This window comes from Cheilinus undulatus, linkage group 4 (assembly GCF_018320785.1).
Source record: "Cheilinus undulatus linkage group 4, ASM1832078v1, whole genome shotgun sequence".
Taxonomy (NCBI): Eukaryota; Metazoa; Chordata; class Actinopteri; order Labriformes; family Labridae; genus Cheilinus; species Cheilinus undulatus.
The window spans coordinates 17242681-17258349 of NC_054868.1; the positions used below are offsets into that span (position 1 = coordinate 17242681).

The 15669-nt window shown below is 38.4% G+C and overlaps 1 protein-coding gene across 2 annotated transcripts in view; it reads left to right on the forward strand.

Annotated features, from left to right (window-relative positions):
- nt5c2b (5'-nucleotidase, cytosolic IIb) overlaps positions 1–15669 on the forward strand; it is a 29492-nt gene that overhangs the window by 9331 nt on the left and 4492 nt on the right. The window contains exons 4-17 of one of the 2 annotated variants that reach the window (XM_041785153.1): positions 8767–8884; positions 9157–9252; positions 9401–9492; positions 9639–9696; positions 10288–10381; positions 11515–11568; positions 11714–11797; positions 11981–12022; positions 12144–12251; positions 13652–13718; positions 13833–14003; positions 14447–14498; positions 14808–14868; positions 15073–15249. In XM_041785153.1, coding sequence (XP_041641087.1) covers positions 8767–8884; positions 9157–9252; positions 9401–9492; positions 9639–9696; positions 10288–10381; positions 11515–11568; positions 11714–11797; positions 11981–12022; positions 12144–12251; positions 13652–13718; positions 13833–14003; positions 14447–14498; positions 14808–14868; positions 15073–15249 — 1274 coding nt within the window. Of the gene's footprint in view, positions 1–8766; positions 8933–9156; positions 9253–9400; positions 9493–9638; positions 9697–10287; positions 10382–11514; positions 11569–11713; positions 11798–11980; positions 12023–12143; positions 12252–13651; positions 13719–13832; positions 14004–14446; positions 14499–14807; positions 14869–15072; positions 15250–15669 lie in introns of those variants that run through there. The other variant, XM_041785154.1, reaches the window with a different exon arrangement.

A 15669-nucleotide genomic window follows, 5' to 3' on the forward strand; every position in this document is an offset into this window, starting at 1 on the left:
AACGGCTCGTTCTGAGCAGGACTGAAACAGAGGGGTTTTTAGACATGCAAGCATCCTATACTAAAGTGTTTTTCAGCAACAAACTTCACAGGCATGTTTTGGGGACCTCTAAGAACAATATAAACTTGTCTTTAAAGGATAAAATATGTCCCCTTTAAATAGCAACATTTGAATGCAGACTGCTGCTCCCAACTAGGTCCACTGTATGGAGATACTGCTGTCCAGTAACTCGGCCAAAAATATCTTGTTTATTTCATGCCTCTTTTTCTGTGACTCAGCTCCACTTTCTGGTCTCCCTGCCTCTAAAAATACACCCTCCCTGACTTTAAAAACAGGTCAGGTTTGTTTGTTGAGTTCACTAGTGATGGCTCCCTTAAGAGCTAGGATCACTCGTAGTCCCTGTCTGGCTCTGTAGCCCCATCCCTATTCAGAGTGCAGGGGATTTTACAGACGCTCAGCTGTTGACATGACTCTCTTTATGGGAGCTCATAACCAAGTGCTAATGTTTGCTAGAAGCATGGCTATCATGTAACTCTTGGAGGGTGTTCGGTGTTTGACCACAGGCAGACTTCATCAGCTCCAGTGTTGGTGTGACAGAAAGGCTGCTGCCTGACCACAGCATGCTGGCTCACTGCACTGTTTGTTTTTAGAGGGTTTTAAAGCCAGTTCAGATATGCAGACATTTTAAAGTATGTGCTTTAAAATAAGCTTTCCTTAGGACTTGTGTGAGGTAAGACAAATTATGATGGAGTATATTGTTCTTATATATTTTGTTTTAAAAAACAGCATGTAGCTGAAAGGTCTACTCAGCATGACAATTTGATTTTACAAGTTGAGTTGGGAATTTTTTTTTTGTTACATTGGTCTTTAGAAGTGAAAAGGCTGAGCTGGATTTGCTAGTTGTTGTTTAAATACATGACAGGAAAAAATGGCCACTCCTCCCCAGTTTAACCAATGGGAAAACAAACAGCAGTGGTTAGGCAAGCTAGAAACTAAATGAGAAAAGAAAGTGTGGTAGTGCATATAATTTACACCTCCACACAACCCTGCTCTTGCTGGAATTTGTGTTAATCCAGTGGAGGCTACACTTTCTCCGGTCTACTGTAGCTTTTCTGTGAGGCAAAAGAGAAGATAGTGTTAGAACTGGGTTGATGTGACTCAATCAGTACATTACTCAAACATTATAAAAATAAGCAAAATTAAGAAAATACATAAAGCTTTGATTAAGACTTTATCTTGCTTTCCTAACCATTGTAAATATTGTAAATATGGAACATAGATCTTAGATCATACAGGATTAGATTATCACCTATCTGACAAAGACAGATTGTTGTATGTTCAGTTTTTTTGCTACTGATGCCATCTGGTAAGCCTTTGGCAGTCTTCATCTATCACTGTCTGAAAAACCTCTTCTACCTTTATTTCAGTAAAGCCAGTGGTTCTTGTAAACATCTTCCAGGCAAGACTTCCTTCAGTCATGTCTGCAACGTAAACACTGTAAATTTTTGTCCATATTTGTCCACATTTCTTTGTCCTCAAATCTCGTCATCAGCATTTTTCACCTTAAACACCTAAACTTCCTTTTCTTTAAGTTTAATTTGAACACTTTATGATGACGGTTTATTTACCTTTGCCTTGTTATCACTATCAACCTTTACCAAACCATAATGTCAGTTTGATACAATACGATACAAGCCTTAGTAAGTTACGATACAATAATTGGTACAGTATAATACCTGGCACAGTATGATACGATAGGATGATACGATACAGTACAATATGATACAATGCCATCATCATCATCATCATCATCATCATCAACATCATCATCATATTTATTAGCAGACATAGAAGTCCATTTAAAAAAAACAATTAAAACAATATTGAAACAAAACAATGATTGGACAAATAAAATACCCCCCAATTTATAAAAGACATCCATACCAGTGTCTCATACCAGTATATAAAATGATTATGAAACATTATGAGACGGAGACGTTTTAAAGTTAAATGCAAAGCCGGAACTACACTCCAGACATGGATGCTGCACTGTGTCACTCCGCCCTGTGGTTTACTCAAGAAATAGTTCCGAGTATTTACTTTATGTGTCGTAATGTTACATAATTATACGTTATTATTTCATAGCGTGGTGAATGTGCAGGTCACAACTTGTCCACGAGAGCGTTTTGGAGTTGTTGAATTGTATATTTGATGAGTTTGATGAGGGAAAGCTGGGATACCATAAGAATCCATCGCGTTGGCAGAGCAGCTCCTAACTCGGCACCGCCAATCTAAAAATAGCTTGTACCAACAACTAAAGGTAACAAACCTATCAGTAAGACTATAGGGATTATGGCAATGGGCGAATTTGCCAAAATGTTGAAGTATCCCTTTAAGAAATAATAGAGTATCACAGGAAAAGCAGCTTTGTTATTTCAGGACAACGAGATAAGTTAAGAAGTATCCCTTTAAATAAAGGTTGAATGAATGAATGAGTTAGTACTGTACTTTTAATACATCCTTGACTCACAGCAAAGTTTAGGGATTTAACTATGGCTGCTCTGATGGAGGAGGATGGTAACTATCCAGCAACAGCAGCAAATGAGGTGACAGAGTTGATAATGAGTGTGCTGCGTTTTAGTTTAGTTTAATTCACATTGTTGATATGTCTGATACTTAATGGCTTGCAATAAAAGTGACCTGTACAGTGACACTATATTGCACATAATGGAAAGGCTTTCCTTGCCACTGTAACAAGGTTAAATACTGCTAGGGCTGAGCTCATAGTGGTTAGCGTTGGGTAGTTATAATAATACATCAAAGGGTACGGTCTAGACCTGCCCTCTTTGTAAATTGTCTTGAGATAACTTGGGTTATGAATTGGCGCTATTCAAACAAAAATTGATTGATTGACAAACATAGTGCCTTTCTTAGGTGCAGACACACAAGAGTTTGCTTGAGGTGATTGGTTGTGGTGTTTGGTGACTAGAGGTATTAATTCTGATCTACTTATAAAATATTTTAAAATAAAAATCAGCCAATATTGGTCACAACCAAGTGGAATTCACAGCTGAATATCAAAACAAGAATTAGTTCCCAAAACACATGTGCTATATGGAACTGCTTCGGATTTTTTAAACTGACAGGGTGCAAATGAAACAGCTAATTTCAAAATGTGCACAGATAAGGTTTGCATATCAGATGGCAGCACAACAAACCCTTTGAACAACCACAAAACACAGAATCCTAAATGCTATGTGCTGAGTGAGGACACACCACAGTCAGCAGAGGCAGATCTAATCCTGATGTTTTAATCGTTGCAGCTGATGCTTTTCTGCTCTGAACAATAAGCCTATTCACATCAGGCACACCTGGTATGGTAATGCAGTTAGACTAGAAACTTTTTAAAACTGAAGAAATGTTGTTTGAGTGTTTTTATGAAATAAAGGAAGGCAATGAGGTCTGGTATTTGGATGTCATCACTAAAAAATAAAATGTCACAGAATAATTACATCATGGGTTTTTTTTTTCAATTTGCTTAATTTGCCATTCTAACCAGTCTAAACTAAACTAAATAATACTCACTAAGGCTCACGTGTTTTTAAATGAATAGCATTGTGTAAAATTGGGGTGTTGTTTAATTAGATATGAAACACAGAGTGCCTTGCAGTAAAAGACACCATCATCATCATGCAGTTTAGCAGCCCGGTATTATAATACTTTACATTTCAATTAAGCTATCTATTTACATTGTATCATATATAATAAGTGAATAAGACATTGGACTATGATGAACTTTCCATGGAGAACTTTTCTTTATTCAACAGGGAAGGATTAAGGTTATGCTTCATAATTGAAGTCTCTGATGTTGAAACCTTTTCACCTTTTAGAGTTGGTGCACATCGGGAATGTTTGAAATATTCTGTAAGACTTTGTAAACTAAATCAATATTATGTGTGACAACATTGCCTCATCTGTTCTTTGTGCTCCAGAAGGGAACACATGATAGCCTGCAGAAAATATTGCTCAAACACTTTAAGTCCCAGATTGCATAGAGAGATACACACAGTTTTGTCCTAGTTTTCCACCAGACTTTTGGCTGGAATGTGGGCCCCCGAGGCTGTGGGTTAGTTTTCTCATTTTTCCACGATATGCATGATAGTGTCATGAATCTGTGACAAAGACCTACATTAGTATATTAGTGGTAACGGATAGATTAATATATTTCTGACATGGTTTGAATTAAGCCCTTGTGCTGGAAACTTAATGTGATTGGGATTTAGTGGTCTATTAGTAGAGAGTATGGGTTGTTTTTCTTGTGTGTGAGAGGTGTGTGTTACATGTAGGCCTAAGGTGACCTGGACTATGAACTCAAGAGATACATACATCCTCATGGGAGGATGCAGCAGGGGTTTAATTAACTGCTAACAACTTCAGCAAAGCTCCAGAGTAACAGATCCTTTAAGGAGGGTCAACTTCTCGTTTATGATCTGCATAGATATTTCAGTGTGTGTTTCTATACTTGTGTACATGTGCTTACTGACAGCATGAGAAATATGAGAAGGGGCTTACAGCAGGGGAGCAAGGACCCCTATGAAGCAGAACTGCAAAAGAGTTGAGGACTCTTCTAACAACAATAGCACAACTTCCTGTCTGCACAAAATGCCGCAAACACAAGTTTTCAATGACCACTGTAACCAGTGCCCCAATTAGTTAATATACTTGTCATGACTGAAGTTTCCACTGAGGCTTTGGTGGAAAATTGTTCTCCAAATAACCCTACAGTCTGCTGCTCAAGCCTTAGAACATGTGAAATGGTGACCAGTGTCTTGAATTACTTTAGGCAAGGATACCATGTAGGCCATGAGTGTCATGTGTCAGTAGAGTTTTGAGAAGGGCTTGTTGTTCACATTGTTGAAATGTGAAATAGTCTTTAAGGACATCTGATTAAAAAAGGGAGAAAAAGTTTTGGGGCATGCAAGATTGTCATAGTTTGTCAGAGGTGGACAAGACTCAAATGCAAAACTATGATGTCTCTAATGTTGCTAATTTGTACTGGTGTACTAAGTCTGACAATATGCCATCTTTTTTGCATCTGCTGTGAAAATTTTGATTCCTGAATACTTTTCAGGATTATTTCCTGGCTTGTAGCTGCATGAGTTTTTTTTAAAGTTCGGTACAGTAGTAAGTTACTTTGCCACTGCCTGAGGCGGCTTTATTTTTAAGTTTGTGTGGGTGTAACACACTACTGTCCCAAGGTCAACGCGTGAAAGTAGCCGCCCGCTGAACTAAAGAAAGAGAGAGTGATGATGGCAAAGGGGACGTTGACAAGGTAGAGAGAAGGAGGAGGAAAGGCGATTTATTTGGTGTAGACTGCTGCTCTGGGCAGAGGGCCCAAACCGTCAGTTTGCTTGGAGACCACGGCAGGGGGGAGCTTTTGGATGATACGTGATGTTAATGCAGAAACAGACTCCTGCTTACAAAAAAGGGGTGTCCAAAAGAAGGGAAAAAAGCTTTTCTGAACCCCAGATTTTTGTGTAACTCAGCACAAACTCATTACGCTTCTTTGCAGCATTAGGCGAACACTCCCACATTTTACAGAGTAGGACGCAGATGTTTTTCCTGTTTGTCCTTTGGTGCTGTTCCCTAACTAACTTTCCTCTGTCCAAACATCATCAGCCAATATTTCTTCCCCTCCTGGGGCCTTGAACCCCCTACTGCAAGTGCAGAAAGCAGGCAACAACACAACTGCATTCTCTGTGTTGTATTTATAACATCTGACATATTCTTCTCCCAGTGTCAGATAGCATTTTAATCCTCTGCCAGCCTTTTCTTAGCCCGGCATCAATCTGTCTTTGTATTTTCAGAGTCTTCCCCTGCTTGGTTTAGGCTTGGCCTGGGGTTAAATATCTGACGGTGACAGGGTAGGGGCTCATGGCTCATTGGAGCTGCCATTGAAAGTTGAGTGATTTTTCATTCTCACGCCTGATCCTGTTTCTTTGTGGAACATCAAGGCCCTTGTTGATGGCAAGGAGAAGGAAGGGCAAACAATTTTTTGGGGCGGTGTTGTTATCAAAATAGTGAGATAACACCAAACTATCAAGTGGCTGCGGTAACCTTGTAGAAGGCACATGTACATGTTGCGTAACATTAGTGAACTCCCTGACTGTATGTCATCTCTGATGTTTGCTTTGTAATCACAGCTTCACCCACAGGTCAGATTCTTAACTGTACACAACCAGTGTTTATGTAAATGTTACATGTACACCATGTGCTGGACATGCTCACGCTGTTGGTCAAATACCAGCTCGGCAGCAGGTCGAGGCTTTGACTGCAAAAGAAAATATGTCTCTACGGACTCATTGATTTCCGATTTTTTTAAAGAGCACCCATCTGGTGAAAAATTGCAAACATATCTTTTGCATTTTATTAATTCTATTATTTAGATATTTTTATGTTGCATTTTCAGGTTACACGGACTATAATCATATTTTCCCAAGGTGGCGATTTCTGTATACATCCTTTTTTGTTGGTGTTATCTACATAGGATTCAGTTTTTTACTAGCTTTGAGCCATAACCATCAAAATTAAAACTAGAAATATTTCTTCTATTGGTAATGAATGTAGAATTTATAAAAGTTTTATGCTTCTTAGTAAACTAGGGACATTTTTTTCATGATATTCTTATTTTTTGAGTTGTACCTGTGTTTACTCTATCCAAAATACATTTCCCATTTGTTTTAGGGGAGTTGCTCTTGTTTCTATTTCAATTTCTAAAAAATGTCATACTTGATTATTTAATTTGAATATTGTGTTACATAGATCAGTGGTTCTCAACTGGTCCAGCATCAGGACCCACCAGCATCTCCTAAATGACAAATCATGACCCAGATTCTTAAATTTTCAATCATAACCAAATGCTTTTAATGTAAAATGGGGCAGCTGGACTTCAGATTGCAATTAAGACATATCCTTCAAAATAAAAGCACATCTAAGTTTTTTTTGCCACATATTCATCCAGGCAGACATCCTCAACCAGTGATGTAGTATCTTAAGATTCTATTTAATTCCGATACAGGCCCTTTAGGGGACCATGATTTAGTTCAGAATCAATTTTTGAATTCACAACATAGTCCCTATTTTTTATGAAGAGGTGATAATTTCAGCATCTATTCATCTGTTGTGCATTAAGGGGTTGTATCTTACAGCAAAAAGCTTTAACAAAATGTGCTCAAAATTATGCTTTTGTAGCACATTTTTAGTTTTTTTTTTTCTTTTTTTTTTATCAACTAATTACACTAATATCAAAGAAAACAGTAATTTTTTGCTTTAATTGCAAAATATTTTAATATGAATAAACTGTGTTGGCTTAAGCAGGAAACGTATTTATCAGAAAATCCATCTATACATCCATTTTCTATATCGCATATCCTGTTCAGGGTCGCGGGGGGCTGGAGCCTATCCCAGCTGTCATTGGGCGGAGGCGGGGTACACCCTGGATTGGTTGCTAGTCAATCACAGGGCTGACATATAGAGATAGACCACCAGGCACGCTCACATTCACACCTAAGGCCAATTTAGAGTCACCAATTAACCTAACGAGCATGGACCTTCTTGTGAGGCAACAGCGCTAACCCCTGTGCCGCTGTTCAGCCCCTATCAGAAAATCATCAGCGTGAAAAACTATCTTAAATCTAAAGCCTCATTCTTGACTATGCTGTAGGAGAGCAGGTGCTATGTTTTCACTAGTGACCATGTTAAGTGGTGACTTTTCAGCCGAAAGTGTAAGAAGTTGTTGTAGTTACAACATTGTCAAAATACTGAACATTTTCCATTATGTCTAGGATATGCTCAGGAGATATGAATTTATTGAAAAACTAAACAATGGAGCTTTTAATTTTTCATGGATATTTTTCATATCCATTGTTAACCCAGACGTATTCGTATAGTCACCAGTTAACAAAGCCACTCTTTATCCTTAACACCGGTCACTGATGAGAAACCCGATGATAGATCCAGTTTTTTTTTTTTTTTTTTTTTTTTTTGTCTGTACCGATCAGCAGTTATTGGCTGAATCATGCTGGGTGAACGTGTTTATATGACATGCTTCCTCATACTTCAAATTGTAGAAGTGAGTCTTGAAAATTGTAATTTGAGAAAACAGGGCAGGCTGAATAATTGAGTTCAGGCAGTTCTAAAGTGTGCTAGATACAGCATTGTAAACATTACGACACTAAGAGCTGGTGCTGCTAATGCTAACATCCTCTGCAGCATCAGTGACTGAGACAGCACATGGAGAAAAATACCTGCTCTTGAAAATGCACTCAGGATGTAATAAAGAAAGTTTAAAAAATATTGATTCTTGGAAATATTGAATCAATTCAGAATCATAATTGTAAACATATGTGATTCAGACCTGAATGGATTTTTTTTTGGCACCTCTATCCTCAACCCACTGAAAATAGCTTTTGAACCCACTTTTTCATCCTGACCCCCAGTTGAGAACCAGTGTTATACATATAAATCATCTGATAATCCAGTGATCTACAATAGAGTAATTATTTCAGGGTTCATTGAGTTCATAGTGACTAACAATGGTCATAATAAAGCAGCTACCATCTTTTTTGTTAAAAAGTAATGATATATAAATCTATGGATTCTTCTAAAAGATTAGACATCAGACTACACTATGGCACTGTCTGTTTTGACCTTCTTCTTCGGTAGAGTTTTTATTAAACATTGAGTACATTTTTGTTTTATTTTCAGTGTACAAGTCACCAGAATATGAGTCCCTGGGTTTTGAACTCACAGTGGAGCGGCTGGTTTCCATTGGTTACCCCCAGGAGCTGCTCAGCTTTGTCTACGACCCATCCTTTCCCACCAGGTCAGAGCAATAACACCACACACACAAGATGATGACAAAAGCTGTCAGGTAAATATCCAACTGCTGCTTCTGTTCCCTTATATGTCCAAATTTTATTTCCATTTAAACTCTGGTTATGTAAAGGATGCTGAGTGACACAAAGAGACAGCATATCCTGTAAATTACTGTAAGCATTTTACTCAGGGGAGCAGTTAAAGAGCTACATAGTCAAATTAAGGTGTGAACTATGAAATAAAGTAAATTTAACCACAGTTTATTCCTTCTTTTTTCAGAGGCCTTGTGTTTGATACCATGTATGGAAACCTGTTGAAGGTTGATGCATACGGTAACATTTTGGTGTGTGTCCATGGGTTCAATTTCCTTCGAGGGTGAGTGATTTTAACATAATCCTCCTGCAAATGTTGCCTGAAACTTTAGAACAGATTTCAAATATGACTTGAATTAATTTCCCAAAGTTTAGCTTATTTGTGAGAAAGAGAAAGATGCAGACTAAGTTTTGCTTTCTCTTTTATCCAGCCCTGAGATACGTGAACGGTACCCAAACAAGTTTATCCAGAGAGATGACACAGAGCGCTTTTATATCCTTAACACACTCTTCAACCTGCCAGGTAAGGTCTCTGAACACTGAGGATAATACCCTGACACAGTTGGAAGTGAAATTTAATAAGAAAGAAAGAGGTTTGTCCCGATTTAAAGCTCATTTTAAGCTATTTCTGAATGACAAGTTCAACTAAAAATGCTCTCTTCCTCACAGAGACCTACCTCTTTGCCTGCCTTGTGGATTTCTTCTCAAACTGTGACAGATACACAAGGTAGGAAACTGTTAATAACACTGTTTGTCATGCAACAAGTTTCTGGGCACCGCATGGTGACACAAAGACAGTTGCGAGCCAAACTGGGTCAAGAGGAAGCTCAACAGCATGGGAGGGTCCAGGTGTCTCAATGCTAATCAAAGCTAATTGTTTTGAAATTCAAATCCAATTGGAGTTCAGTCAAAGAAACCCTTTTTCTGTAAGAGTGATTTATTAATCTCCCTCTCTACTAATTGTAGAAAAGCATGTATTCTTATCAGAATGACATATGTGCTCACTAATTATTTACAGCTTAAAATCTTGATATAACTACGAGATAATCTTTAAAAATGACAGTATGGAGATACGATGGCCTGTAAATTTGTTGAGGATGTAATCTGGAATGGCTGCATGTCCTTTGTCCTCTGAAACCTGGTTGTTGGTCTTTTAGGGGGAGAATGCTTTCCTGTTTGGCTGGGGACCCCTCCAACAAGGGAAGGCTATCCCATTTAAAAGCAAACAAAAAACAAATGTCATGTTTTAAAAACCTTCTGTAAAGATGTGGCCTGTCCGACGGCTCTGTACGTGTGTGTCTCTGCTCCTCTCCCTCAGCTGTGAAACGGGCTTCAAAAATGGTGACCTCTTCATGTCCTACAAGAGCATGTTCCAGGATGTCCGCGATGCTGTTGACTGGGTCCACTTCAAGGTCAGATATCGTTGATGGCTGTGATTTAAACTCCTTTGGGGGGCTCTGCTTAAAACACCTCCAATTTAACTCATTTTCCAATACATGCATTACCATACTAAATGCATTTGTTACCATGTCACCAAATTGTCATGCATGGATATTAAACACAACATTAATGACTTGTACATTGCAGATAAGAAGATATTTTTACCAGTTGAGTACAAGAAGATGCAATGATCTTTATTTGCTTTTTTTTTTTTTTTTTAAACCTATGTCTACTGTTGTAATAGCCTGGGGTTAGTATGCTATTCTTTCACAGATCAGATACAAATCTGCAGCAGAGACCCTTCTTAAGGCAGTCTTAGTGTGGACCCTTAACTCTCATCAGAGTGCCATTTAAAATTTTAACAGAAGCCTTAAGAAATTAAAGTTTAAGGAGAAATGAACCAAAAATGCATATTAGGATTTTACCACTGGGACCATGAATCACAGCATCACATTTTGAAATTTAGCCAACATCAACTTGTCAAGGGAAGCTGACCAGATGGTGGCAACAGACCAAGGGTCAGAGAGTCATCCTAGCCATAAATAGTCGCCCTCTGGGGCCATTAGTATCCAAGATACTTAGAACAGCTCTGCACAAAGAAAGCAGCTAAAACATCTGTGGAGGAGAGAAAGTTTCAGGATGTTCTGCTGGCCTGGTGGTTGTAGTGTGGGTGAAACATTCCTTGGTTTGATTCTGTACTGATTACTTTGTTGACATGTGTGGCCGGCTTAATTTGCAAGAAAATAAGTGAAAGATAAAGTAGGAATATGATAAGTCTGAGGAAACAGAACATAGGTGCAAGGAAAGCTTTCCTGCCATACACATCTGTGTGGTTAGTTTGAACAACAGAAATGTTTTCAACCCTTTTCCAAAGAACTAAAAATATTTTTTCATTGAAAAAAAGTCTTTGCTATCACTGCTGTCTCATCTTCCACATCCTGAATAAACCACAGCAGAAAACAAGTCCTCCCATGTTGTATGAGTTGTCACTGATGCCTGTAACTAAGCTGTTACTGAATTAAACATTGCTATTCATGCATTTAACTTAGAAGCCTATATTTGACTGGACCAGTGTTAAGTCTGATTCCTGTGTGTTATATTGCAGGGTACTTTGAAGGAGAAGACGGTTGAGAACTTGGAGAAGTATGTAGTGAAAGATGTAAGTAGTTAATATTCATCAAAGATACTGCAAGTCTACTGTCAAAGAAAATAAAAACAAAACACAGTCTGTGAAGAGGCTAGTTTGTTAAGATGCTTACAACTTCAGTCTTTTTCTTTCCTTTCTTCCTCTCTGTTCCCACCAGGGGAAGCTGCCTCTTCTCCTCAGCCGAATGAATGAAGTAGCCAAGGTTTTCTTGGCAACCAACAGCGACTACAAATACACTGACGTGAGTAAAGACATCCACTTATTGTAGAGGCTTCACTTTCAAGGAAAAAGAGGAATAAGGGCATGTAGAATTTTAAGTCGTAAAATTGATTTCAGTCTGTTTACAGCACTACCATGTATGTATTACCTCCAAACATGTCTGCCCTTTTATATGACAGTGAATCTGTACGTTCTGTTCCTACAGAAAATCATGACTTACCTGTTTGACTTTCCCCATGGCCCAAAGGTAAATTTTAGATTTTTTTTCCCTTCTGTCTTTGATGTGAGTTAAAATGTGGTTTAAGTTGAATGACATTCATTTTTTGTTCCCTGCTGATTTTGTTTGTGTGCTCTTGCTTCTGTTACAGCCTGGGACCTCTCACCGACCCTGGCAATCCTACTTTGATTTGATCCTGGTTGATGCCAGGAAGCCGCTGTTCTTTGGGGAGGGGACAGTTCTCAGACAAGTGGACACGGTGAGCAGACACAGAAAATACAGTGACGACAGAGGAGACATGACTTATAACTGCATGAGAGCACAGATGAATCCTGATATGCTGTGGCTAAGTGGCTAGGCAGCCTTTTAGGCAGGAGTGGGAAAAGTAAAAGATCATTGTACTCAAACAAAAGTAGAGGTACTTTGGTTAAATGTGTTTAAATAAAGGTAAAAAGTACTTAATTTAAAGTTAATTTTAAGAACTAAGTGGCGAGTTACTGAAGCTACTGTCAAATATGGCCTCTCCTTATTGGTAATAACAACATAAGAATAATTCTCCAACCAGGCTGTTCAGGTAAAGTCACACCTCTATAATACAACAGCTTAGTAGAGTAGAAGTAAAATTACTGATTTCAAAATGTACTCAAAAAAATACAAGTACCCCAAAAACTACTCAATTATAGTAATTACAGTAATTATTTACTTTCCACCTCTGCTTTTGGGCTGCTGATAGCTGCATGCTTACAGTCAAAATAATAGAACAGGTATTCACAAACAAGGGAGGTAAAACATGAACAGCAACAGATGAGACAGTCTTCTGATGGGAATCTAAAATTCCTGTTTGTTGTGATGTTTGTGACATAGCCTCATCCATTTTTGATCAGTGCTCATATTACTTTTCATTCTGATTTCTCGTGGAGACGAACTAGGTGTAGTGGAACAATCTGAGGGTTTTGGTGTAGTCTTCTACTCAAACTTGCATGGAAGGAACTCATCAAAAAATCTTTAATGCCAAGTTTAACCTGGCAAATTTCTGTCCTTTAAGACCTTTTGTCATTTTACAGTTAGTAAAAGCCTATGCATTCATTTTTTATCACATTTAAAATATTTTTCTACAACCAAGTCACATTGAGAACATCTTAAAAAATCTATCAGTTCTGTCAAAATCTGGTACAGAACACCTTCTCATTATCATCACTGCAGTGTAATTTACAGTATGTATCACAAGTATAACATTTTAAACTTTGGCAGTTAACCAGTGTTTACAAATTTTTGTCCTAATTTTCAAGTTTTAAATGAAATCCCCTGTGCCATTACAATATTTTTTTTTAGAAAAAGACCAATAACAGGATAATAAATACCAGAGCACAAACTAATGGATACTGTAATGTACCAAGGTAAAGAACTGAATTTAATCAGAAGGAGGTAGCTTTTAGAGGCACACAGAACAGAGGACCAACATACAGCCATAATTCAAAGTAACGATGAGCTCTGAAACAACTACTGTGTTTGTAAATGTGTGTTAAAAAAAGTTTTTCAGATATTCATCCATTTTATTTTAGCTTTTCAAATTTGGCTTTATTCACACCATGAGAGCTGTATGTGTTGATCACAACATCAAATCTTCCCTCTAATCTGATTTTACTTCTCTTTTTTTAGACAACAGGGCGTTTGAAGATAGGAACCTACACAGGACCTCTGCAGCATGGCATTGTCTACTCTGGAGGTAAGACCTAGTCAGTCATTCCTTCAACTGCATCCTATTTGGTTTTGTGTTGTTATTTGGGACTTACAGATTGTACATTTTGAAGTCTTATATTTTTGTTAATTTCTCTTGTAGGTTCTTCAGATATTGTGTGTGACCTGCTGGGGGCCAAAGGGAAGGACATAGTCTACATTGGGGACCACATCTTTGGAGACATCCTCAAGTCTAAGAAACGTCAGGGCTGGAGGACGTTCCTGGTCATACCTGAGCTGGCCCAGGAGCTGCACGTGTGGACCGACAAGAGCTGTGAGTAACCATTAACTCATACTTATATTCACTTGATGGTTGACTGATGGAAATCTGTCAATCTTTTTCTTCTGACTGCAGAGACGTTTCCTTGGTCTAAACAGCTAAAAGAGTTGTTTTTTTGCAAATTTGAAATCCTACATAATCTACAGGATCAGATTCTAGAACTATAGATGTGTGCTTCCCAAAAGGAGGGAATACATTAGTCTGGCATTCCTACTTACTGTAGAAGAAAGTTTAAACCATGATATGACCTAGAATTGGATCTGCAATGTCAGGCCTGCTAGTTCAGGACTAAGACATTAAAAATGATAAAAATCATCTCATATTTACGACGTTGTGAAAACATATGCTAGAGCTTATTATTGCTATGACCCTGCAAATGTACTAGAAATCTTACAACAGCACCTAACTGGGAGAGAAATATTTTTCTTTTTTCTCAGCTTTATTCGAGGAGCTGCAGGGCCTGGACATTTTCCTTGCAGAACTCTACAAGTAAGTTTTGACCTTCTTATTATCATAACCTAGTTCCTTCCTCATCCTCATCTCTTGCAGTAGTTTTGCTGCTCTCTGTTCTCTTTAGTAACATCATCTGTTTGCACATGTGAGGGTATGTTTGATGAAGACAAACAGGGTCAACAGGGTAAAGTCGAAAGGGCTGCCTGATAACTTTACTCATTGAGGTTATTTATAGCCTCGCTGTTGCACCATCTCTTTGACACATTACCTTTCTACACACTAATATGAGAGTCCTCCCCTCCCCCACACTCACTCATCCTCTGTCTTTCTCACGCCCCTCCTCAGGCATCTGGACAGCAGCAGCAACGAGAGGCCGGACATCAGCACTATCCAGAGAAGAGTCAAGGTACAGACTTTATCACATTTGTTTCTATGACAACAAGAAGTCTGTCAACAGTGGCTAGAGTTATCCTACCTGTGGTTACAGTTTGTTTGATACTGCTTATTTTCCAAGGTAAGGCTTGTACATTTTCTTTAAAGACAGCGAAAGGGCCATCCTCTGCTATGACTCTGAAGTCTCACCGGTGTCTTCTCCTTCTTGCCTTTTTAGAAAGTGACCCATGATATGGACATGTGCTATGGCATGATGGGTAGTCTTTTCCGCAGTGGCTCCAGACAGACCCTGTTCGCCTCTCAAGTGATGCGTTATGCTGACCTGTATGCAGCGTCGTTCATTAACCTGCTGTACTACCCTTTCAGCTACCTCTTCAGAGCCTCACATGTACTTGTGAGTACCAGTCAATGCCTCTTTTTTTTGCTAGTACAGACGTCTCATTCTAGTACAGTTCTCTTATTATCTTTAAATCTGTTGACATTTGGTTTGTAATAATGTGAAATTTATGATAAATTTATCAGTCATTTATCAGTCATTGGGGCTAATCATGCTTTAGCTACATGAGCAACCTTCTAGCATATCATTCCTATGAGCAGTCTTGTTGCACTGTGGAAAAGTAGCACCAAGATGTGAGTTAGAAATCGGACAAGTAGAATGTTTTTAAATGTATGTAGTATTTTTGTGTTAACAGAAATTAACTGCGAAACTGCTGCCGTCCTGAAGAACGAGAATATTTATTGTTATTTGTACTAATTTGGTTCCTTTTGGGATTGAAGCTGTGTCTCCACCAGGTGTTCAAGCTCAGTTTGTTTC